This window comes from Grus americana, chromosome 13 (genome assembly GCF_028858705.1).
Source record: "Grus americana isolate bGruAme1 chromosome 13, bGruAme1.mat, whole genome shotgun sequence".
Lineage (NCBI taxonomy): Eukaryota > Metazoa > Chordata > Aves > Gruiformes > Gruidae > Grus > Grus americana.
In genome coordinates this window covers 10,441,399-10,462,322 of record NC_072864.1, presented here as the reverse complement: position 1 = coordinate 10,462,322, position 20,924 = coordinate 10,441,399, and the positions used below count along the sequence as shown (strand labels likewise).

Here is a 20,924-nt window from a genome sequence, read left to right as displayed (position 1 = left end):
AGATGAGATAAACTTGTTCCCAGATTATTTCAAGTGGAAGGATGTGCGATCATCTTCGTGAGTCTGAGCTTTCATTTGTTTCTTGTTATTATTAACATAATGAAACATAGTTTCAGGTCAAACAGAAGACCAAACCAAGGGGGGAAAAAAAAAGGTCACCTTAAAGAAAAATTTCAGGACATTGGCACACATGAAAACAATTGTCTTAAATATGACATAATGATTTTATTTGTCTGACCAATCTGCTGAACTGAAAGAGGTCACCCACAGCAGCCCTTACCTGCATCTCTCTGCTTTGCCCCACTGTTTGGGTATACCAACAGTAGTTCCTGGGGCTCAAGGCACTCTTTGTTCTGACCTACCAATTTTTTTTGTCTTTTGTACTATTTACAACAGTGATAAAACCTCATACTGCAGCCTGAAAACTAGCTTGGCTGTTCTGAGTTTCCTGTGCTCCTGGCATGTTTAAATGCTTCTCTTCAGCTGAAAGCTATTACTTATTGCTCACGCGTACATGCAGTAATTTCATAAACTCATATGCATAAGCTGAAGTGATTTAGAAAATGTGTAAATGAAGGTGAAACAAATAACACTCCTGCAGAAGAAGGTGTTGCTTTCATTCCGTATTTTCTAAGGACAGGGAGGAATACCATATTCTGAGAAACTTAATGGTTTTCAGGGTGAATATGCAGGACTTGACAGAACTAGATACTAAGTTGAATTGAGATTTAGATTCTGCTTTGGAGTGTTTGGTTATGTGGATGAACCAAAGTGATATATAATTAAAGTTTAAAAATGTAGAAATGCTACTCTGATATGATTTAAGGATAGAAACAGTATTGCTCAGGCTTGCAATATTTTTGCCTTCAGGAATGTCTAATTAAAATGGCAAATTTCTGTGGCAACAGTGAATTGGTTGCCATAGTGCTCTGTCTTGTTAATTTGCATTGAAAAAGTTGTAACTCAGGTTTCTTTAAATAAAACTAAGGTTTGGTTTTGACTTCCCTGTTTATAAGTGAGCTAAAGCTCAGTATCAAATGTCCTGTGCCAGGACAATGTTCTTACCAGTATTTATAAGCAACTGAGTGTAATTCCAGGGGCACTGATTAAGGTGCAGTGACAGGTTAAAATGTAGCAAACACTGTATTTAGATCTTTTCAAGGTATAATTTTATCTGTTGACTTGTACAGTCAGCAACTCTGATTTTCTTTGCAAATATATTTTTGTGCTCATTTCTGTGTTGCTGCTTTAGGCCATGGTTCAGCTCCCATTAAAGTCAATGACAGTTTCAACAGACTTCAATAGGTTTCAGACAAAATGAAATGTTTATTTGAGACTAAAAGGTAAGCCATTGCATGAAACAGGTTGCGATGAGGCCACTCAAGCACACAGTGTCTTTACTTCTGACCTGAAGTTAATACCTCAGGACAGACAAATCCTGCCAGATATTTGGGATAAGAGTACATTGCTTAAGTTAGTTCAGCCAACTTGTATGTCTGTATGAATGAAGTGTGAGACTATGAAAGAGACTTAATTAGTTACACTGAATGTTGAATTTGATGTCATTACTGGATGCTGTTTAGAGATGCGGTCCTATTCTCTCCCAGAACCCAGCTCTTCTGTCAGATTTAGCTATCACATGACCCTATAGCAAGTCAGGCTGTCATCAAATGTGACAAAATAATAATTTTTCAGGGGGAGTTGTGATCCAGCTTCCTGCATGGTAATGTGATCGTTAGATCAAATGTAGGGAAAGGGGACAAATGTGGAGTGGAGAGAGGTACTGCTGCTTCTGGTATTGGCCCTCAGTTAGTTTGGATGAATGACACTTGAACCTGTATCCTTAGGCTGCATGTTTCTGGATATGGCGTACAAAGGATGGGAAAGCTAGCGCTTCCTTCTTCTCCCATGGTGTATCTTAGCAAACTTTTGGAGTTATGACATCACTTACTGGATGCTTATTGGAGAATTAGGGTTCCAAGACCTAGGAAAGGGGAGATGTATTTTGGTAAGTGCTTTGGGGCATTACCAAAATATTAACAAATTGCTTTATTTCTGCTTATATTGCATACCTCCCATTGTATACAGGGACTTGAAATAAGCTTGGGTTTACTGTTTTGTGATCTTTTATGCCTTGATTTAATTTTAGATTCTATGATGATCTTAATATTAAGGCAAAAAGTACTGTTATTATTCATTATCTAGCTATATCAAGTTTCTTAGCAAAGCATTAAGAATGATCTGAGGAAAATAACTAGCTCAAGATTAAATTACAGTATACTGAAGATGCTGACACCACCACAGAAACAATTATATTTGTTCTACTTCATCAATTCCCCAAATCTGTTTACAAAGACAAAAGCAAATGACTTTGTGCAGCCTTTGCAAAGCAGACATATTTCAGCAGTCTGGTCTGAATTTTAAACATTTGTTCAAAAAAAAAAAATTAATGATGTAAATAGAAGATGCACAATCTTATATACCTGGAGTAATTCAAGTAAGTTAATACAGAAGTATCTGAATTATTCAGTGGTAACAGAGACTATTTGCACCGTGAAGAATTTAATACATGGAACTGGCGGTAGATGTCTTCAAAACCAATAAGAAAAACTGACTTCTTGGGAGGGAGTGCAGGGAGATGTCCCACAGATCATAAAATTTGCTTAGAGGTTTCAGTACTTAGTATTCTACTTTGAAAGGAGCAGCAGCCAACTCAACTCTGGGAGCATCTATGTTGCTGAAAGAATTCTAGTTAACTGAAGTTCAGGTAATTGTTGTTCCACAGTAACTGGACTCCTAACAGCACTATATCACCCTTTCTCTCTGAAAATCCAAAATTGTGTAGAACTGAAAAATTTAGGAGGCAAAAGATGTCATATGCATGCATTATTTGAAAATGGTGTATGAAAGTATACTTGGTATAGCTCTGAGAGTTTGGGATAATAAGGTCTTTAGTCGAAGTTAACAAACAGCCAGAATGCATCTAGGAGGTGGAAGAACAGCTGTTTCTAATTTTTCATGTCCTTTTATAAAAGGAGGCTAATTCTGTGACTAAATGGACAGGGAAACTAAAAGCTATCTGACTTTCCTTACACTGATACTGCATTATTTTGAGTTCCCTTTGTTCCCATGGAACATTACTTTTTTTTCCCCCCTTGTTTGTTTGGGGAACTGGCTGCGGCTAAGTTGGTGGAATATATACAGCTTCTGCTTCCAGAAGCTGCAAACAGATGCCCATCAGTTACCGCTGCCTTCACAGCAGGTGCTGAGATGGATTACTTTCCACTCACTAATTGATATTCATGAAAGGTGTGGGACTTCTAGTGCTTTGTAAACATTTCTTGTTATGGGGACACGTGAAGAACAGAACCATCAGATAAGCCTGATGTTCCTAAGGAAGCAAGTTAAAAATCAGAATAATATTTCTAATAAATAACTAATCCTTTTCCAAAAAACTGACTAGTAACAAACACAATTTGAATCCAAAGAAAAATAGTTTACGAGAAGTTTTCCTGAAACGGAGAGAAAGACTTAGTCTAGTGATACACATTTGAAAATAGCCATAGATCCAAACCCTTTGGAAACTTGTGAATGACCATGATGCAAAGCAACGTAGGTCCTTTGAATGAATTGACTTTCTGGTCCATCTTAGAGAATACAGACTGAGTCTAAACTTGCACAGAAAGCACAACGGTCTAGCTAACCAGCTTTTCAGAAGGAAACTAATACAGCACCAGTCCACAAAACACTTGGATATCTTCCTGCTGAGAGCCTTTAAAAATGTCGGTTGTTTACTGTATGTATTTTGCCCTGTGAATAGTGACATACATTTCATTTGCTGTACATCACATTTTGAATTTTCACAAAAGGCAAATTAGCACCTTAGATACGGAGATCTCTTCTTATTAAAAAAAAAAAAATCATGAATAAGACTGGGAAAAATAAATTTCCTCTAGGTCTGTTAAATGAATTGCATTTTGCATTTTCCTAGTTTGGTAACAGCAAATTCCAATCTTCGATCTTCCTATATAATCTAAAATAAATACTCAAATGCTAGGAAAGCAAACAAGCTGCAAGAAATGTCAATGAACCGAGGTAAACACAATGAACAACTGTAGGAAAAATGCCATTCCAATGCTCCAACTTCATTTAACCTCTGGTGTTACAGCAGAGGCTAAGCAGTATATCTATATATGAAGTTGCAGGGGTTAAACTGAAGATCCAGTTTAGGTTAATGTAATTGGACTGGTGCAAAGGCCTATCTATCTAGTTCCTGTAATTGGATCTGAACTCCACATATATAATTTTTACCAGATGTTGCTTACAAACTGGTTCGAGTTAAACTGAAATACATGTTCAGTTAAGGTTCTGTACCACTGTAAAAGTGAGTTTAAATTTCTTGGGGACAGCTTACAAGCACAAGAAAGTCTTCTGGCTTGGTATGAAGTGCTCATGTGTAGAAAAGTAATTTTATTCCTTTCCTCCCTCTCCTCCTTCCACCTTCTTCCCCTCCAACAGTTGAACAGGCTGAGTTGACTCCTGAATTGCTGCATTTAATATTCCACTATATTAATGTGAAATTAAATGAAATGATGGTTTGCATTACTATGTTGCTCTTCACAACCTGGGGTGAGGGGCTGTAATTTTACTAAAATTAAAATGTAATGCAAATAGCAGCATAAATGGAACATCAGAGGTATAAATATTGTCTGCCTTACAGCCATGCAAATTTGGAATAGTTATGTTAAAATCAGTCAGGTTTCACCAGTACACTGTAGTTTCCTCAGGGTAAATGAGAAAAAACTTGAGACCCCCCCCAACTCTTACAGGCAGCGTAGAACAACTTGCTTTGATACTCAGTGTCTTTACTAAATGGTCACTTTTGCAGATAAGAAAACAGCTAATCTGAGGTATAAGACAACATCTCATGGGTTTTGTTCAGGCTTATCTCTGCTTTTTTCCTGAAATGCTCCCTTTTTTATCTTTCTGACCTTTGAACACCACCAAAAGCACCATCTGGTGACAAGGTACCTTGCAACGCTTTTCCTCTGATGCTTATATTTGGATTAATTTACACTCATCATGAAATTTGTCATTATAAATCACTGCTAGATCATATCAAGCATGTATCACTGAAACTGCCTAAAAATCTTTCTGTTTGCAGAGGATGGTAAGAAAAAAAATCCTAAGTTGAACCTTAATTATAGGTATTAAAGTTAAGATAGCACACAGTTTACCAGGCAGACGATATCTCCACTCTATCAGTGAAAAGAGGAACAAATAATTAGACTTTCTTTTGTGAGATTGATTTTTTTTTTTATCTCATAAGAGTTTGAAGGACTACATATGTAGAGCTAGCACAGGGATTTCACTTACTCACCCATACCTTTAAAAATAATTACTGTCAAAGTTAAATTCTCTCATCTGTTGTATTTTGACTGCATTGGCCTTAAAATTTGTGGTAAGAAATGGAAACAGACAACCGCTAGATGGCATTTTTAGTCTAGCTTTTACAGTTGTGCAATTTCAGTCATTGTCCTAAATAAAAGGCATCGTATTCTCTCAGTCATGACAACGGTGATCCTATTACAAGTTAAGATGAGTCTTGCTGGAATAGTTAGATTCAACTGCTATTCTGCCTTCAATATAGCTGGTAGAACACAAGGATACCACACGTTCTAGAATTTGGATGGAGGAGCTTTGCTGAGTCATGTTTGTGTGCAGAGGAAGACAGTTCAGAAGGAAAACAGAAAATTAAGTTTCTGCAAATCCTTAAAAAGTACTGATGCATAGCACAGGTATTTGGCCTTAGGAATTGCCTTTGAGGGGAATATTTGTACAGGAAGCACTAGCTAGAATGCTGTTAGGAGTTCAGACAAGCAAACTGGTAATAGCAGTTGATTCCTATAGTCTTAAAAAATGCAGCACTTTGTAAATTGATGGTCATGTCTGCATATGCAAGCACCAAAGTATAACAATTCTGCTTTTGAGCTGAACTATTGTTATGAGATGAGGATAATCTCATTAATAACAAGACAAAATAATGTTGGGAAAAGAAATAAAAAAATTCTTGCTATAAAGCTCTCAAGTTATTCAATGAGTATATTAACAAGTCAAGCATCTGTATAAGTAATACAAATTAATATGGTTCCTTATACCCCAGAATATTATTACTAAGAGAACTTTGATAAATAAGAAAGAATCATCAGTGAAGCTCTTCATGCTACCCCTTCTGAAAAAAAATTTAGATTGGTGATTTTAAGTGTTTGGTGGGGAACAGTGAGTTTTATTATTATTTTTACTATATCTTCCTGGTGGTTTATATTTTCAGTCACAAGGAAAAGACAGTACAGCAAAGCTTAATCTAACTGAACACTATATTTTCATTATTCTGTTATGCATTATTCATTGATTATACAATAAAATTCACCATGTCATAGAGCATTTGATTTTTTTTGCAGTTTGCTTTTATACTCTCAAAATAAATGAAGTGCATTAAATTGTAGAATGTAGTTTATAGCTTTAAAACCACACAAAAATAAATATTTATGCTCTTTTATTGAATGACCAGTGTTTCAAGAAACAAAGAATATAAAAGGCTTCCTTTTATATTTTGCTTCACCATGGTAAAATTAGATCATGTTCTTTAACCCAACAACAAAAAACGCCCTTGTAAATAAGATAACATGTCTTTCTAAAGGAAGGTATAGTTCAGTTTTTCCATGCAACTGAACACCTTGGAGGATTCAGCATTTAAAGCTCTTTACAATAGCTAAGCTTTTACAATAACCTTGTGAGCTAAACATTATCCTTCTGTTGTTCATGAGTAAACGACCCTTAAAGAAGCTTAAGTACTGTGTTCAAGGTCACAGAATGGACATACTCTGTGGATAAATAAGATTTTTATTTTATTAGACTAAGTGGTTGTAGCTGGAGGGAAACTGGACAAAGCTTTGGTATACAAGCCCTCTTTACCTTTTGTGAGAAACCAAGTGAGCGGAAACCTACTTATATGCCTAGAATGAGAGAAAAACACGGAAAATATTGATCAGTGACCTGCTTTGTGAAGGTGTGTACTAATACTAATGCAGCAGTACTTTGGTAGCTTAAGCTATATATAGTAAATAGTGGTTAAATTTTAAACAGGAAAGTATTTTAATTTGCCCCTAATAAAATATATTTGCACTATAAATATGTAAGGTTCTTTTGAAAGAGTTTTTACATTTCAAAATTAGTCTCTTCATGTAGGTTTTAATTTTAACAGCGGCGTAAGATTTATAACAGTAATTTAACTCTGACTGGGCAAGAAGTAATTTTTTTAAAAAATCACAAAAAATGTCAGAATTTGAGTGAAAGGATTACGCTGAAGTAGAAAGTTAGTCCCAAAAGATGGGAAGAATTGTGATAGACTAAAAATAGTTTTTAAACAGAGGTAGGCTTTCTAGAAGTTTAAAAAACCCACAAACTTGAAAGGGATAAACTCATCTGTACTTGGATTATTCTACTATGGTATAATCAAGGTTTCTATGAAATTGAAGGTAAACAAAGAAATCATTCCTTGATCTGAAATAGATTAATCCATTAAAGATACCAGATAGCATTTCTGTTCACAAAAGTCCAACAAAAACAGTGCTGTAAGGAAAGATAGGTCTATTCAAAATAAAGGATGAAGAGATGTATACTGTATTTTAAAGTCTCATTTATTTTTAAATAAATTAAGATACATTAAATAGATTTTCTGCAATACCAGTTTGCTTTACTAGCAAAGTTACATTCATAATAGATAAAAACATTGCATTTTGTAATGATTTTCTGTCTCCTTTAGCATCTGCTGTATAAGAATCTCACATGTAAAACAATACTAAATTAGCCCTCACAACATCCCTGTGAGGTAGGTCAGTGTTACTCATTTTATTTAAAAGGAAACTGAGGAACAGGAAACTTTAGGTCAGCGTATCAGAAAAACTGTAGAAGAGTTAGGTCTAGAATTCTAGTCTTCCATTCCTTATACTGCACTTCACATCCAGTGTCTTTCTCCCTTTCTGAAAAAGGAGAACAATCCCTAGTAGCTGTTGTTCTCTTTCCCCCACCCCTTGCTTTGATTTCTCCATCTAAGCTGATGAAAATTGATAAACATTGGCAATTTTTATCTGAACTATACCAATTAAGTAAAACATTTGAAGCCCAGAATTGAAGTGACTGATAACAGACTGTGGGCAGTTGCAGATAACATTGCCATATTTAGTACTAGAGACAGAAGTCTGAATTTTGTCACTAAGCTGCAGAAGCAGTAATACTAACACATGGCTTTTCTAAAGCAACTTTCTTTTGAAAAGGTAAAAGGACTCAGGACTGATGACACCTCGAATCTGCAGAGAATATCCCTGACAGACTGCCATAGCAAAGGGACAATTTGTGCAGCCAATGCACATTCAGTGCAGTCAAGGTCTACCCATGTTAGGTCCCTAAAGTCAACAAAATATCTACTTTCTTCAGGGCGGACAATGAAGGAGGTCATATTGCAGAGCAAGTCACTTAACTGAGGTAGAATTTGAACAATTGAGAACCACAAAACACATACCTGAATTGCTGTAGATGTTCTTTTCAAACTTGACAAAGGCATTAGTTATGTATGCTGCATGGGCTGAAAGAAAGAGATGTCTGAACAACACTGTGCAATAAAATTGCCTGCTTTTAAACACAGCATTTACACAGTTATTTTAAATTAGTTCTAAAATATCATCTTAGAACAATAACTTCAAAATATATATGTAGTTTTCATACTAGTACATACTTGAGGTGAGTAAAGAACTTTTTCTAGTGCTACTCACGTGCATGATATGTGTCAACAGACAGCAAGAATACAGTGAAAGCAATCTTTAAATTAGACAGAGCTAAGCAAACACTACCAAGAGATCAGTAAGGAAAAAATTTAAGTCCCATTTGTCCAAAATTCTTTACTACTGTTTCATCACGTATTAAATGAGAGAATTAGAAGTTGTGGACATCAGTACTAGTAGATCACTACATAATGTCCCATTTAATATTAAGTGGGATTTTAATTTCTTCTTAATTTGTAGTGTTTCAGGTCTTGGAGAACACTCTCGTTTACTCAACTATCCCTTATATTAAAAAGTGCTAGTTAAAAAGATCCCATTCTCAAAAGAATGAGCAATTCAAAATATAAAAGATTGTCCCCCTCTGAGTAGAGTGTTCATGGAAATGGCCATCTTGTGTGTTCCATGAGTGATCTGAAAATCAGAGAGTTTCTGTTTATAGTATCTCAGGTGTGGAAGCTCTTGGATATCTCGGGGCCATTATCAGTTTTCTTCAGGCCTTGAAGGAAGCTCGAACAACTCTCCCCTTAAGAGGCTGAGGAGGGCGAAAATTATTCACCATTTGGATCCTCTGGTCTTCCTCACTGGTAAAGAGGAGCATGCGGAATTTCTCCAGCTGTAAATTCAAGTGAAATAATTTACTGCTTAAAGCAGCAATTGATATTAGTGGTTTTAAACAAAAGACCAAAAGGAAAGCATTCAGTACATTTTAATCTGTTAATAGATCAGGTTCAAGCAAAGATCCTAAAGAATATTAAAAAACCAGAAGCCCTGATTATTGAGCAGGTAGATTATTCCCAGCCTGATAGTCTTTTTACCACCTCATTGCAAATCAAACCAGTCACTGCCTGTTTATTCAGTGCTGAATCCTATAAGAACTGTGAGACTATCAAAAGTCTACCTGTTTCTCAGAAATTCTGATGGGTTCTTTCAGCACTATCCATGTTACACTCTCATTAAGGGGAGGTGTTGTCAAAGAACCAAGGTATGTCCAATAATCTAGACTCAAAGGCAGGAGACATTTGGGGTTGAAGCTTCTAAATTGAGCTTTTGTTCCCTGGAAAAAAAAAGTAAAAAGAAATTTTAAGTACAGGTTAAAGAACTCTTTTTGAAAGAGAAAAAATACTGAAGTATTATTAGAAAGTAGGGCAAAGGAAATTATAAGGGTTTGGCTGCCTCATAACAACTGTTATCTAGGAGTAGCATGGCAAGCGTGATGCCTGCTGCTGGCTTACTGGACTTTGGGTTCTTGCCCCATTGCCTCTACCAAAGTTCAGCTCTTGTCTCAAAAGGTATAAAAATAATGCAGGAAGTATATTCTGTATACAGTGTTCAGCACAACCTATAGTAATATCATGGCAGAATTCCTTGTCTCATTACTTGCCATTTTCTATGCTTCCCATCTATTTCAGAAGAAAATTTGAAACTATGGAAAACTTGGTGCCAAACAGTCATTGTCTGCTAGGACAAATATTGGCTTTAAAAATCAAATGTTCAAGGCTAAAATTAGAGGAAGGTGGATCAATCAAAAAACCCAATAGAAACAGAAGGAAATGCTGCCTAAAGTAATGATTGCCTTAACTACCAGTCTAGGGCAAGATTTTTCAATCTGTAGGAGTATCTGAGACTCAGAAAGCATTGTCTAATTGTCTGTAAAATTGCCCATAAGAAACAGAACGAGCAGCTTATCCCCAGTGGTAAACCTGCAGACCTTCCACCCCTACAACTGAGGGATAGCTTGCTTTCTTGCAAGTGGAAGAAATCACTTAAAGTATCCTTTACTGTGTTTGCAGCCTACATATTGCTGTGTAACTCCCTTCACTTCCTGTCTTTTACAAGCATATAGAGAGGAGCAAGCAATAGTATGCTCACTCAAGTATTAAACAGTTTATTTTGCATATTAGAATTTATGCATGTTATAGAATGTGTTAGCCTCATGTAAGGCCAGAAAGGGTAACATTTGTAGTGGTCTAATTAGTCTGCACTTTAAAGTGCAGCAGGTATCCATCTTCAGCAAAGCTCTCAAATACATCTGGTTGAACACCACCTGCAGGTATCACTGTAGGAATAGACTAGCTCAGGACCTCATTAAGATTGTCCCCTGACAGAGCTTTGCAGCAGAAGAGAGAAAGCCAGCTTTGACTTGTTCAAAGCTAGGCTCGATAGAAAAGGATTATTTCGCTGAGCCTAATGGCTGAGCCTGAGGGTCAGAAGCTTTTGATTTTAGATACTCTGGGAAAGGTAGAACCTCTGAATGGCCAGTGGGGCTAGGATAGCCTTGGGAGGCACCTGGGATTAGGCAAATAATCTGAACTTGAGGGGGGAAGAGAATACAGCTACAGTGATGTTCTATTGATGGAAGGATTTGTGGTGGGTGATTTTCCACTTTTATCTCAAACATGTACATGAGCTTAATTTTTAAAGGATATCCCAGAAACATTTAAAGAGCTTAAAACTTACTTTAAATTTTACCATGTACAAAGCATCAGTGAGTCTGTTCATATTGGCATGTTCTTTCCCAATCTAAAATAATGGAATAGACAGGTTAAATAAGAGTTACTATAATTGTGCTTTGAATAGGTGTTGTTTTCTTATCTGAATCTCAACAGTCCTACTAAAGTTAACAGCAATTTGCAATGAGTTACTGCTTCTAATAAGTCATCTGTTTTCCTTAAGCATTTCTCAAATACGTGGCTTGGTTCTCAAACACTTGACAGCATAATGCTTTTCATCATGTAAATATGCTATTTTTGTGATTCTTACCTCCAAGAAAACACCAACTACTGCCAAGCCATCTGGAGCTGCTGCTGCTTCTCCAAATGTTGCATATTTTCTGGCATTCCAGTGAACTAAGTGGAGCTTTAAAGAAAAATAACAAATAAGACAAACAAATTAGTGCTAGAAGCTGTGAACATAGGTTGCCTCATGTTAACAGGCACTAATGGCTGTTCATAACAGAATATAGGTTTTGCTCCAAAGGCATCTTTGGAAAGATGAGCAAGTTCAATCTTTTGGACCAGTCCATAAGCATGGACAGACACTAAAAGGTTCTATATATGAGCCTTAATTTGAAACAAATCAGGCATTAACCTGTGACCCAGCTTCCCTGGTACAGGCCTTCGTCCCATGAAGCACTATGTTCCAGTACTCAGTGGTACTCCAGGATGCTACATTTCTGTAGTATTTGGGATAGATCGTGCTGGAAAGGCCTGTGCCTTGTCCTAGCTTTGCAGATGAAGCCATTTCTAAGCTAATGATATCACCAGCACGGTCATTTCACAGGTTGTGATAGTCAGCTGAAGCCTAACTGTGCCAGGTAGCGGAACTATACACGGCTTCACAGCATCCTGCTTGTCAGTATATCCTTCCCATCTGTATAAGTAAAAGGATGGAATTAATTGTGTGCAGCAGGCTAAACCACACAGCAAAGGACTGTTAGAGGTGCTGGGCAAGCACAGCAGCTAAACTGTGGGGCTAGCGGTGTCCTGTTGACTAAGATAAGATGACTGACAATCTTGGAAAAATGGCTGCACTGGGGGAATAAGTTTGCATTCTAAAATCCAGGGTGATCAACAGATAACTTGTGTAAGGAATAAAATTCTCAAAGTCTGTGCTGACCCACCTATGGTCAGTAAGCAATCAGAATCCTAAGGGACATGCAGTCCCCACTGCAAAGTCATTTTTCAACAGCATTTACATGAATTAATCCTATCTGTAAAGACACATCATTACCTCACACGGAAAAGGTTTGCCATCAATTGTATGCTCCGATCCCTGGTTGTGCTTTGTCCCCCAGTGAAAGTGAAACTGCTTTAGCCGAAATGGATTCTCAAAGGGACCACCACTGATGGCTAGGCAGAAAAAAAGAAAAAAGAAGAAAAAATTTAAGTATTCTGGCTTTTTATCTTTCTGCTAGTAACAACTAACCACTGTTGGCACAATAGTGAAAAAAGCCAGTGGCATCTCCTAGTTGCCAATATCAAAGATATGCATCATCCAGGCATTTAGAAAGGTTGGAATTATCAATGGAAAGCACCTGAGTTAATGTAAGTTTAAATTAAAACAAACATTGAGTGGCTACTTGTGTAGAATTTTGTAGCTTTTTGAAAGAGTATATTTGACATATGAAGATGTGGTAGTTATGGTAATGCCTTTCTTATTAAACACAAGAAATCCAAGCTGAATACTAAAAAATTAAATCAATTTGAAACTCATGTACCTAAAATACTTTCAACAGTGCTGGTTGATTTTGTGCAAAAGAGCATAGATACCTTGAGCATCAGGTACACAATTCAGCTAAGTATTTTTAGTGTCTTTCCTTCCTGTGGCAGTTATCCATATTCTATGTCCTTTAAATACCTGATCCCATAAAAGATGTAATATAATAGCTTGTACTTTACATGACACAATTCAGAATCTCAAATCACCTTATAAAGGTGAGGAAGTGCTACAGAGAAACTTTGTACATCACTTAGAAATAACACTTAAGAACAGATTAAGATGTCATCTATAGAAAATACTTTATCAACAGCATCAGTAATCCTCCTGTAATTTTACATGGCAATAAATCAAACAATTTTTTCCCAGACATGAAAATCTGATCAAAGTCTTATACTAAGAAAATTAAAATTACATTTAGTATCTGTAAAGCACTTATCCTTAGTGTATTCCATAACATTTTATTTAAAAAAAAAATAAAGCTAGGGCTTGCACAGTGCTACCACATGTGAATAGTTCCAGCTGGCCTTTATGCAGGAAACTGGCTTTGCCAAAACAAAGGCTTTAGTATTAATTAAGAATATAAATACCTCTTAATGTGGTTTTCTGAACTTAGTAGTGAAATGCATCACTTGTGTCAAACATTTTAAGATAACTAGCTATGATGGGTTACTGTCAAAATTCTGTTGTGCCATTTATGCAGAGCTGTGAGTCACTAGATCTATTTCAACACAACTAAAAACACTTTAAACCATGTTTTCGACTCCTAGCAGTCATCTTCCTTGAAAGTGTTATTTTAATAAGGCATGTGCTTAGTGTAGAAAGGGCAGAGATCTTCATTCCTGCTTGTGCTCTGAATCTATATCTCTAAATGCAGAGTAATAGACATTCTTCAACTTAAAGCTGGACAAAGTTCACTATTACTTAGATTATAGTTCAGCTTAGGATTGCGTGAAAGTAGTTAGCAAACTAAGGTAATACTTCTGATGTATTTTACAAATTCTCTTTTTAGGGTGACATGCTTAATCAACTTGCAAGACTTTTGGAAAATGCACATCTAGTTCTCTCTTCAAATTCAGTAAAGATGCTTGAAAACCTGACCATTCAGTTGGGTAGTTTCTTAGATTAAATCCAGAAGAGAAATTTTAAAAGAAAATTAATGGAATTTTAAACCCCAGCCCTTATTTCATAGGGTTACCAGCACAGACAAGTCACTTCACAGAAAAAGTAACTTGTTTTGAGTATCTAGGATATCCTATTTAGCTAGAACCACTAAACACCCCCAAATGGAAGATGAAATCAGATGATAGGTTTAAAAATTGTTCAGAGTGTTTTTTTAATGGACTCTTTCCATTTATCAGCTACTTCATCTCCATTTGAATGCTCTTCCCCTACCCCTGAGATGTAAAAGCAAGGTCTAGCAAGGAAGTAGAATTAACAGAAGTAATCAATCACTTAAAGCATTTACATTTTCTGCCAAGAGCTAAGAGACAAGAATAATATACAGCTGCAGATAGTCCAACATCCACAAGCTGCTACCAACTCAGAATTAGCTGAAGATTTTGTAATTTCTAAAGAAACTGAACTGCTATGAGGCAGGGAAGAAAGAGGAAAACAATGCAAGGTAACAGTCAGTGACTGGTCCAGATCAACTTGGTGTAGCAGACTATGATTGTGATGACTATGCTGTATGACCTCATCTGTGCTAATCTTCTTCTCTTCCCTACCCCTGTGGATGGAAACTGGGCAGTGAGCCAGACAGAGCTGGCACATGTGTTAGCATCTTTGATTTGGATGATCATGGAAACGGGGCAGTGAGGAGTATGTGTACCTACTCTGCATGCTGGATGTGGTCTAAGAGTGCTGGAGAGATGCATGGATTCCCCATCTAGCAGTCTGGCAATCCCTATTTAAAAGGGAAGCACTGCAAACAAACTTTGATTTTCCTGATGCAAGAGCTTTCCCTAATGCAGAAACACTATTCTGCTGTGCAATATTGCATTGCTAGAGAGATTCAAGTGAAGACAAGAAATGTGAGGCTCAAGATAACAAAATATAAAGGGCTCTGGTCATATGCCTTATTCAGAACTGAAATTATACATCATATAAAATATACTATACAGGATGTACTTAATTGTTTCCCTCACTAAGTCACAAAATAGTATTCTGAGTTAGTTGGCTGTATGTTGGTCTCACCTGTCTTGTCATCAGTATCTTCAAACTCAACCATAACCGAATGGCCATTGTTGGAGATGTTGAGAGATGTACATGATTCATAGGAGATAACAAGTGGCTTCAGATTAGGATCATAAACTGCTCTTGCAGAAACTATATCAATAGGTGACTGGCGGTTCCCTTGGGCAATAGGATAAGACTTGTGCCATTCTGAAGGTCCTTCAAAAGGAAGGAAAGCACCATTATTTTCTTCCCACTAAACACAAAATAATCATTGCAGGTTTTCATGAGGCTTGAAGTAAAGCTTGCTGAGCAGGAGAGATTTGAAAGTTTGGTATCCGAGAAGTTAACTTAAATTCTAAGCTAGCGTGTTTTTATTAGCACAAACAAGCTGCAGCAAGATGGGGGATTCAAATATCTTGTACAAAACACTAAGGAAATGAGAGCATATCAGGCTGCTCTATCTTCAGTTACTTGTGCCACTAATTTTCTGCAGAGTTTGTAGTTACATTGCTAGGATACCTGAAAATGTTCCAAGGTGGATGCAGGTAAAAACACACTTGCATGCACATATACACTCCCCCAAAGAAACAATATTTAATTCTTCCTGGGAAAGAGTGTAAAAGCTCTGGAGATTCAAATTAGATGCAGATGACTCAATTTCTTAGCTACTGACTATGCAGTTATTTTTAAAACCATTTTATGACTGCAGTAAATCTTTGAGGCAGTTTCATTCTTCACTCTTGCCCATTATGGTATCTTTCTACCCTGAGTAAAGGTTAGAGTGTGATAATTAACATTTTTGGATTTCCTGACCCAAATAGGGTGGGGAGAAAGACCAATTTAATAATACAGCGCTCTGCTGCCAGAGCTGGAACATTCCTATGCTATTTGAGATAAAACCTTATCTGCATAAAAGAATGACTTCTTTTTACTGCTTCTTTTTCTACTTTGGTATGGTCATGCAAGAAGCAATTAAATCCTTCCACTGGTTACATTCATGAAGTATTAACAGTAACGATTTTACTTTAAGATTCCCAAGAAGCACATTTTTAATTGTGGTATTCTCACATACTTTCACAAGTGAAAACTTTAAATCAAGCACAGATATTTACCCTCCTGGAGTTTACGTAACAAAAAACAGTAATCTATTATACTCTTACTTGTCTTTGGCATTTTCTGAAAAGCTAAGCTTATAAAATAATATCTTTTCTCAGCCTGCCTATAAAGCAGATTTAGGATTTAACTGCTGTTACACAAGCTTAGGCAATATGATTTGTCTCTTATGAGCTTTGTAAGAATATACCTGGCTTTATTACTACTACATATATAGCCAAACACACAACACTATCTACTAGCACTAGCCAGCTTCACTTGGCATTCAAACTTGCTTTTGGACTCACAGAAACTAAAATAGTTACTGTTAAGACAGAGAGACTACTAGCTCCTGAAGGTTATGCAAAAGACTTCTGTTGTATACTCAACAACCAAAATAATTGCTGTCAAAAGAGAGAGACTCCTGAAGGTTATGCAAAAGACTGTCATATTGGACAACATAAGACATTCATCCATCCTTCCTTCTCCATAAAGCATACAGGTGCTATAAAACACTATTGTAGGAATTTTTCAGTAGCTTCACATATCCTCTCACTTTGTGACACACATTCTTGGAGGTGGGAAGCAAAGGAGGATGACTAAATTAAAAACTGTCAAATCAGAAAGCATAAATTGTTCTATACAAGATCTCTGATATTGATCCGTACAATTTATTGATGTTCTAGAAATATAGAACATATACCTTATTTTATTCACTTCTATAGAAGCATAGATATCACATTTCAACAGCTGCACAGGATCAGAAGATCTATTACTGCTCTACTAAATCTTCTTAGAAGAATTGCTTTTAGAAAGACAGACACACTTAATCCTTTTCATAACAGGTTTTGGAAAGGGACTCATCTGTAATATCTGCAGCCTGAAAACCCCCCCCACTCTGTACTGCTTCCCTCAGCTTAGGAACATTGATTACAACAATGAAAGGCAGAAGGCATAAGTTTGTACATCTTTTGGTGCCACTTTCTGGGTGCTATTTATTATGAATAAAGTAATTAATTACCTGCTGTATATACTTGATGCTTGCAGATATCAAAATGCAGGCAGCTCTGCAGGGCTCAGGCAACAGTTCTGGAAAGAAAATGAGTGGGGGAAGATAGAGAGATGCAGCATGGAAATGCTATAACCTACCGTCATCCTGCCCATATCCCCAACTGTGGTGGCCAGTCATTATAGGAGAGCTGCACCCTGCCTTGCTCTCAGCTCTTTGATCAGGGGACTGCTGCTTACCTGCCTTTATAATGGCTCACCGTGGGATAGGGTCAACCCCTTAAAGATACAGAGCAACCAAAGCAGTTCCTGCAGGACAGGGAAAGCGCCCGCGCTGCTCCTGCTCCCAACTTTGCTGCTCCTGCTGCTGCTCACTCTATTTTCTAACTCAGAACAGATGGGAAATGTAAAACTGAGATAATAACTGAAGTCCCAGGACTGAGAGAGGAGCCAAGACTGTCCAGGTGGCATGAGGATCAAATTTAGGAAAAAGTAGTAGTATTTTGCTATTCTACACCACAAGGAATCAAGAGCCGTAGCCTGCTCTGAGAATCAGGGTGCAGTAATGTGTACAGATTGTAACGGGAACTGCCCTTCTCACTTTTATGTTCTGCAGGGTGAAACACCACCTAGTTACTGCCTCTCTTTTCTTACACACTCTCTCCAGCTGCAAAAAAATGAATGATGTTTCCACTTGATTTCCAATTAAAACTTCAGGATCAGTGCTTAGATGAGATGGAGAACATTCTCATCTCAGAAAAAAAATAATTTGTGCTACTTTTAAACAAGGTAGAAATCACACCAATTAAGGACAAATTTGCAATCTGATTTTTTTTTTTTTTGCAACTCTAAAGAAACTTTTTAAAAATAAAAAAAATTAAAGTGTGGTTATATTAGGGAACAGAACATAGCAGACTCTAGAGAAAGGAGCTGATCTGTGAAGCCTCAATTATCTGGTATGATCCATTAGTTCCCTGCACCCTGCTAAACCCATGAAGGGGCTACAATGAAATACCCAGTCTGAAGCTGTAAAATGTCTTAAGACATCTTTGTGGCATGAAAAATGGCTCCTCGATAGTAATTTTGTTAGCTCTGAGGAAATGCTGTCTGTCAAGGCTACATTTTATAAACATATTGATTTTCACAAAGACAATAGCACACAGAAATGAGGATTCTTCCATCAAGAAAATGGAAGGAAAAAAATCAATGAAAGCATTTTATGCAACTTTTATATTGTGGTACTGCCTTGTAAGAATTAATTTCTTTTTTCAGGAGCTTTCCATAGGAGTCAGCTCTAAAACCTTTGAGATTCAGTCATGCAAGCTAAATCACTCAATAGGGATGTAAACTGCTATAAAGGTGTCCACAGAATAGTTCTACAATGACTTACTTGGGTCAACTTCTCAATTTCTTTCTGTTAAACTACTGTGATCTACTCAGGTCCCTGCACAGGCCTGACACATGCACTGACATGGCAGGTACGTCTGTGGCCAAACAGTCTGCACGCACAGGTCCTCGTGGTGACTCCAATACTGGAAGTTGTACAGCAGCGCTGCCTTTGAGTTAAAATACTTTGCTGCTCAGTAGGAAAAATAAGCTGCAAGAAGTTGTGATGTTTTGGTTCCTATTCTTGTGTGGCTCTGTGCTGTTTGTAGACAGGGAAGCCAGATGTACGCAGTCAGTCAGATGCAAATAGTCAGGAAAGCTGTTGTAGACCATTGGAAAAAGTACAAAAAATACCAACTTATGAGTGAAAAGAAGAAACGGAAGAGGAATTTTGTATATTAAAAAAAGCAGACTATAGATTGGGGAAAACCATATGCAAGATAGAGAATACTGAGCAAGTGTTGTCAAGAGAAACTTGAAAACTGAGGCTCAGACCTTGCTCCCAGGGCACAGTGCCATTGAAGTGGCCCAACGACTACATGCATTTGACACCATTCGCCACTTGAGCTTTTATCTTCTCACATTCAAAACCACATAGATGTCTACATATGTGGACTACAAAGGCAGGGCATAGGAAACCCTCTGAGACAAGAGAAAGCATGCTGAAGACATGGCAGGAAGTGGACTTGACAAAATGGAGGTTTAAATCACTGGATTTAGAAAAAGTGAAAGGGAGGAGTGACAGAGCCTGAGATGAAAGACAAAAATAGCCTGGATAAAATTTTAGCTATAAATGATAGCCAGTGTCTATATGACAGTTTAATGTGCTCCCCCATCCAATCAGCCTTCTTTCTTTTTGAGGAAAATACTAAGTTTTCCTTAAAGCTAGTGTAATACTGCTGCTTATAGAAATATCACGTTATTCTGTAATCCTGATGCCTCTTGATATTGGCTGCCTCTAAGAATGGATTTTCACTGATTCTGTCCTCAACTTACCATTTATCACTTCAAAAGTTATGGTAGTAATCTAATTCTGATTTCAGTTTTACTAGCTTGAATCGGGGATAATTACATCACACTTACGAAGTCAAACTTATGGAAGTGAGAACAACAGAGTGGTAGGTCCTTAAAGGGTAGATTTCTCCAATGCTGAGCTAAAAGTGAAGTACTCATGATTTCCACAAATTTCTCATGGGCTTTGATTACATCTTAATAGTGTCTGCTTAGCAGTGAATGACAGGAAGATGCAGTTCCATTCACTACAGTGAAACATTTCAAGCTGCCTTAAAGAATAATTCTGTCTTCCTCAATCTTCATATTTACAATTTTATTCCTCTTTGACAGCAATGATGAGTGAATAGAGCAGCAGACTAGGACAAATACATGGGTTCTTCTGAACCTGTCACTATGCTGTGATACTGAAGTAACAAGAAACGCTTCAGTTTTCCCATCCCTACATCTGGAATACTTTTCTTTATTATTTAAGCTCCCTTTTTAAAAATTGCTATATGAGAACGACCCATTACAGTTAGAAAGCTCCAGGTAAGATTGGAATGCCAAATATGTTAATATTGAACATATTGAGCTTTGCAGGTTTAAGGAAATTGGATGTCTGAGGCAAGTTGTCTCTATAACACAGATCTGGAGTCATCAGGAGGTATTTGCACAAGGAGATCATGTCACTTGAGGATAATGCTTTTGGGATATATTGCTGCATCACCATAGAGAGGCAGAGCTGCATTTTAAGAGACATAAAATGAAGGAATAGTTATTTGGTTCCAAGGTGAATGGCTAAAGGGCACTCTATTTGCTTAAGCAACTTAGCAGTTATCTTTGCTGAGCACCTTTAATAATGGCAACATACATTAGAACAAGGTGTCATGTGCCGCCTTTATTTAATGCATGAGAGTGTGTCTGATGTGTCATTGCTGATTAACAAAAATGTAGCAGAAATACAATCAGTTTGGGTACAGGCTGCTCACTCTAGAGCCTCTGAGGGAGAATAGGTAGGAGCAGATTAAATGTTAAAACGTTCGTCACTCCAGAGCTTGCCTACACCTCAGGTTCTTAAAAGAGTATCTGGTTTATCCAGGCATCTCATCTCTCTTCTTACATTGCCACTACTAATGATGGCAATTTCCAAATGGGACTTATACTAAGGTGACATCTGTGTGTTAAAATAATTTATAATGAATCCAGAAGCTG

General features: G+C 37.1%; 1 protein-coding gene across 3 annotated transcripts; it reads right to left on the bottom strand.

Annotated features, from left to right (window-relative positions):
• Positions 1-7,785: 7,785 nt before the first annotated feature.
• Positions 7,786-17,529, bottom strand: CA7 (carbonic anhydrase 7). Of its 3 annotated transcripts, XM_054840293.1 has the most exons (9): positions 17,347-17,529; positions 15,252-15,449; positions 12,570-12,688; positions 11,601-11,696; positions 11,298-11,360; positions 9,739-9,894; positions 9,397-9,453; positions 8,582-8,644; positions 7,786-8,042 (listed from the first exon to the last, which is right to left on the bottom strand). In XM_054840293.1, the coding sequence occupies exons 2-8, from the start codon at positions 15,283-15,285 to the stop codon at positions 8,627-8,629; spliced, it is 543 nt and encodes a 180-aa protein (XP_054696268.1). In that variant the 5' UTR covers positions 15,286-15,449; positions 17,347-17,529; the 3' UTR covers positions 7,786-8,042; positions 8,582-8,626. The 3 variants fall into 3 exon arrangements, 2 of the variants coding, with proteins under 2 accessions (XP_054696268.1, XP_054696266.1); XR_008579070.1 differs by having other exon boundaries at positions 8,582-9,453; XM_054840291.1 differs by having other exon boundaries at positions 7,786-8,644.
• Between the last annotated feature and the right edge of the window lie 3,395 nt (positions 17,530-20,924).

Bases quoted from the DNA above. Each gene is read 5' to 3' on its own strand.
- CA7 (XM_054840291.1), bottom strand. From the start codon at position 15,285: ATGGTTGAGTTTGAAGATACTGATGACAAGACAG. The intron at 11,361-11,600 runs GTAAGAATCACA...CCATTATTTTAG, and splicing joins TAGTTGGTGTTTTCTTGGAG to ATTGGGAAAGAACATGCCAA. The intron at 9,454-9,738 runs GTAGACTTTTGA...TTGAATTTACAG, and splicing joins TCAGAATTTCTGAGAAACAG to CTGGAGAAATTCCGCATGCT.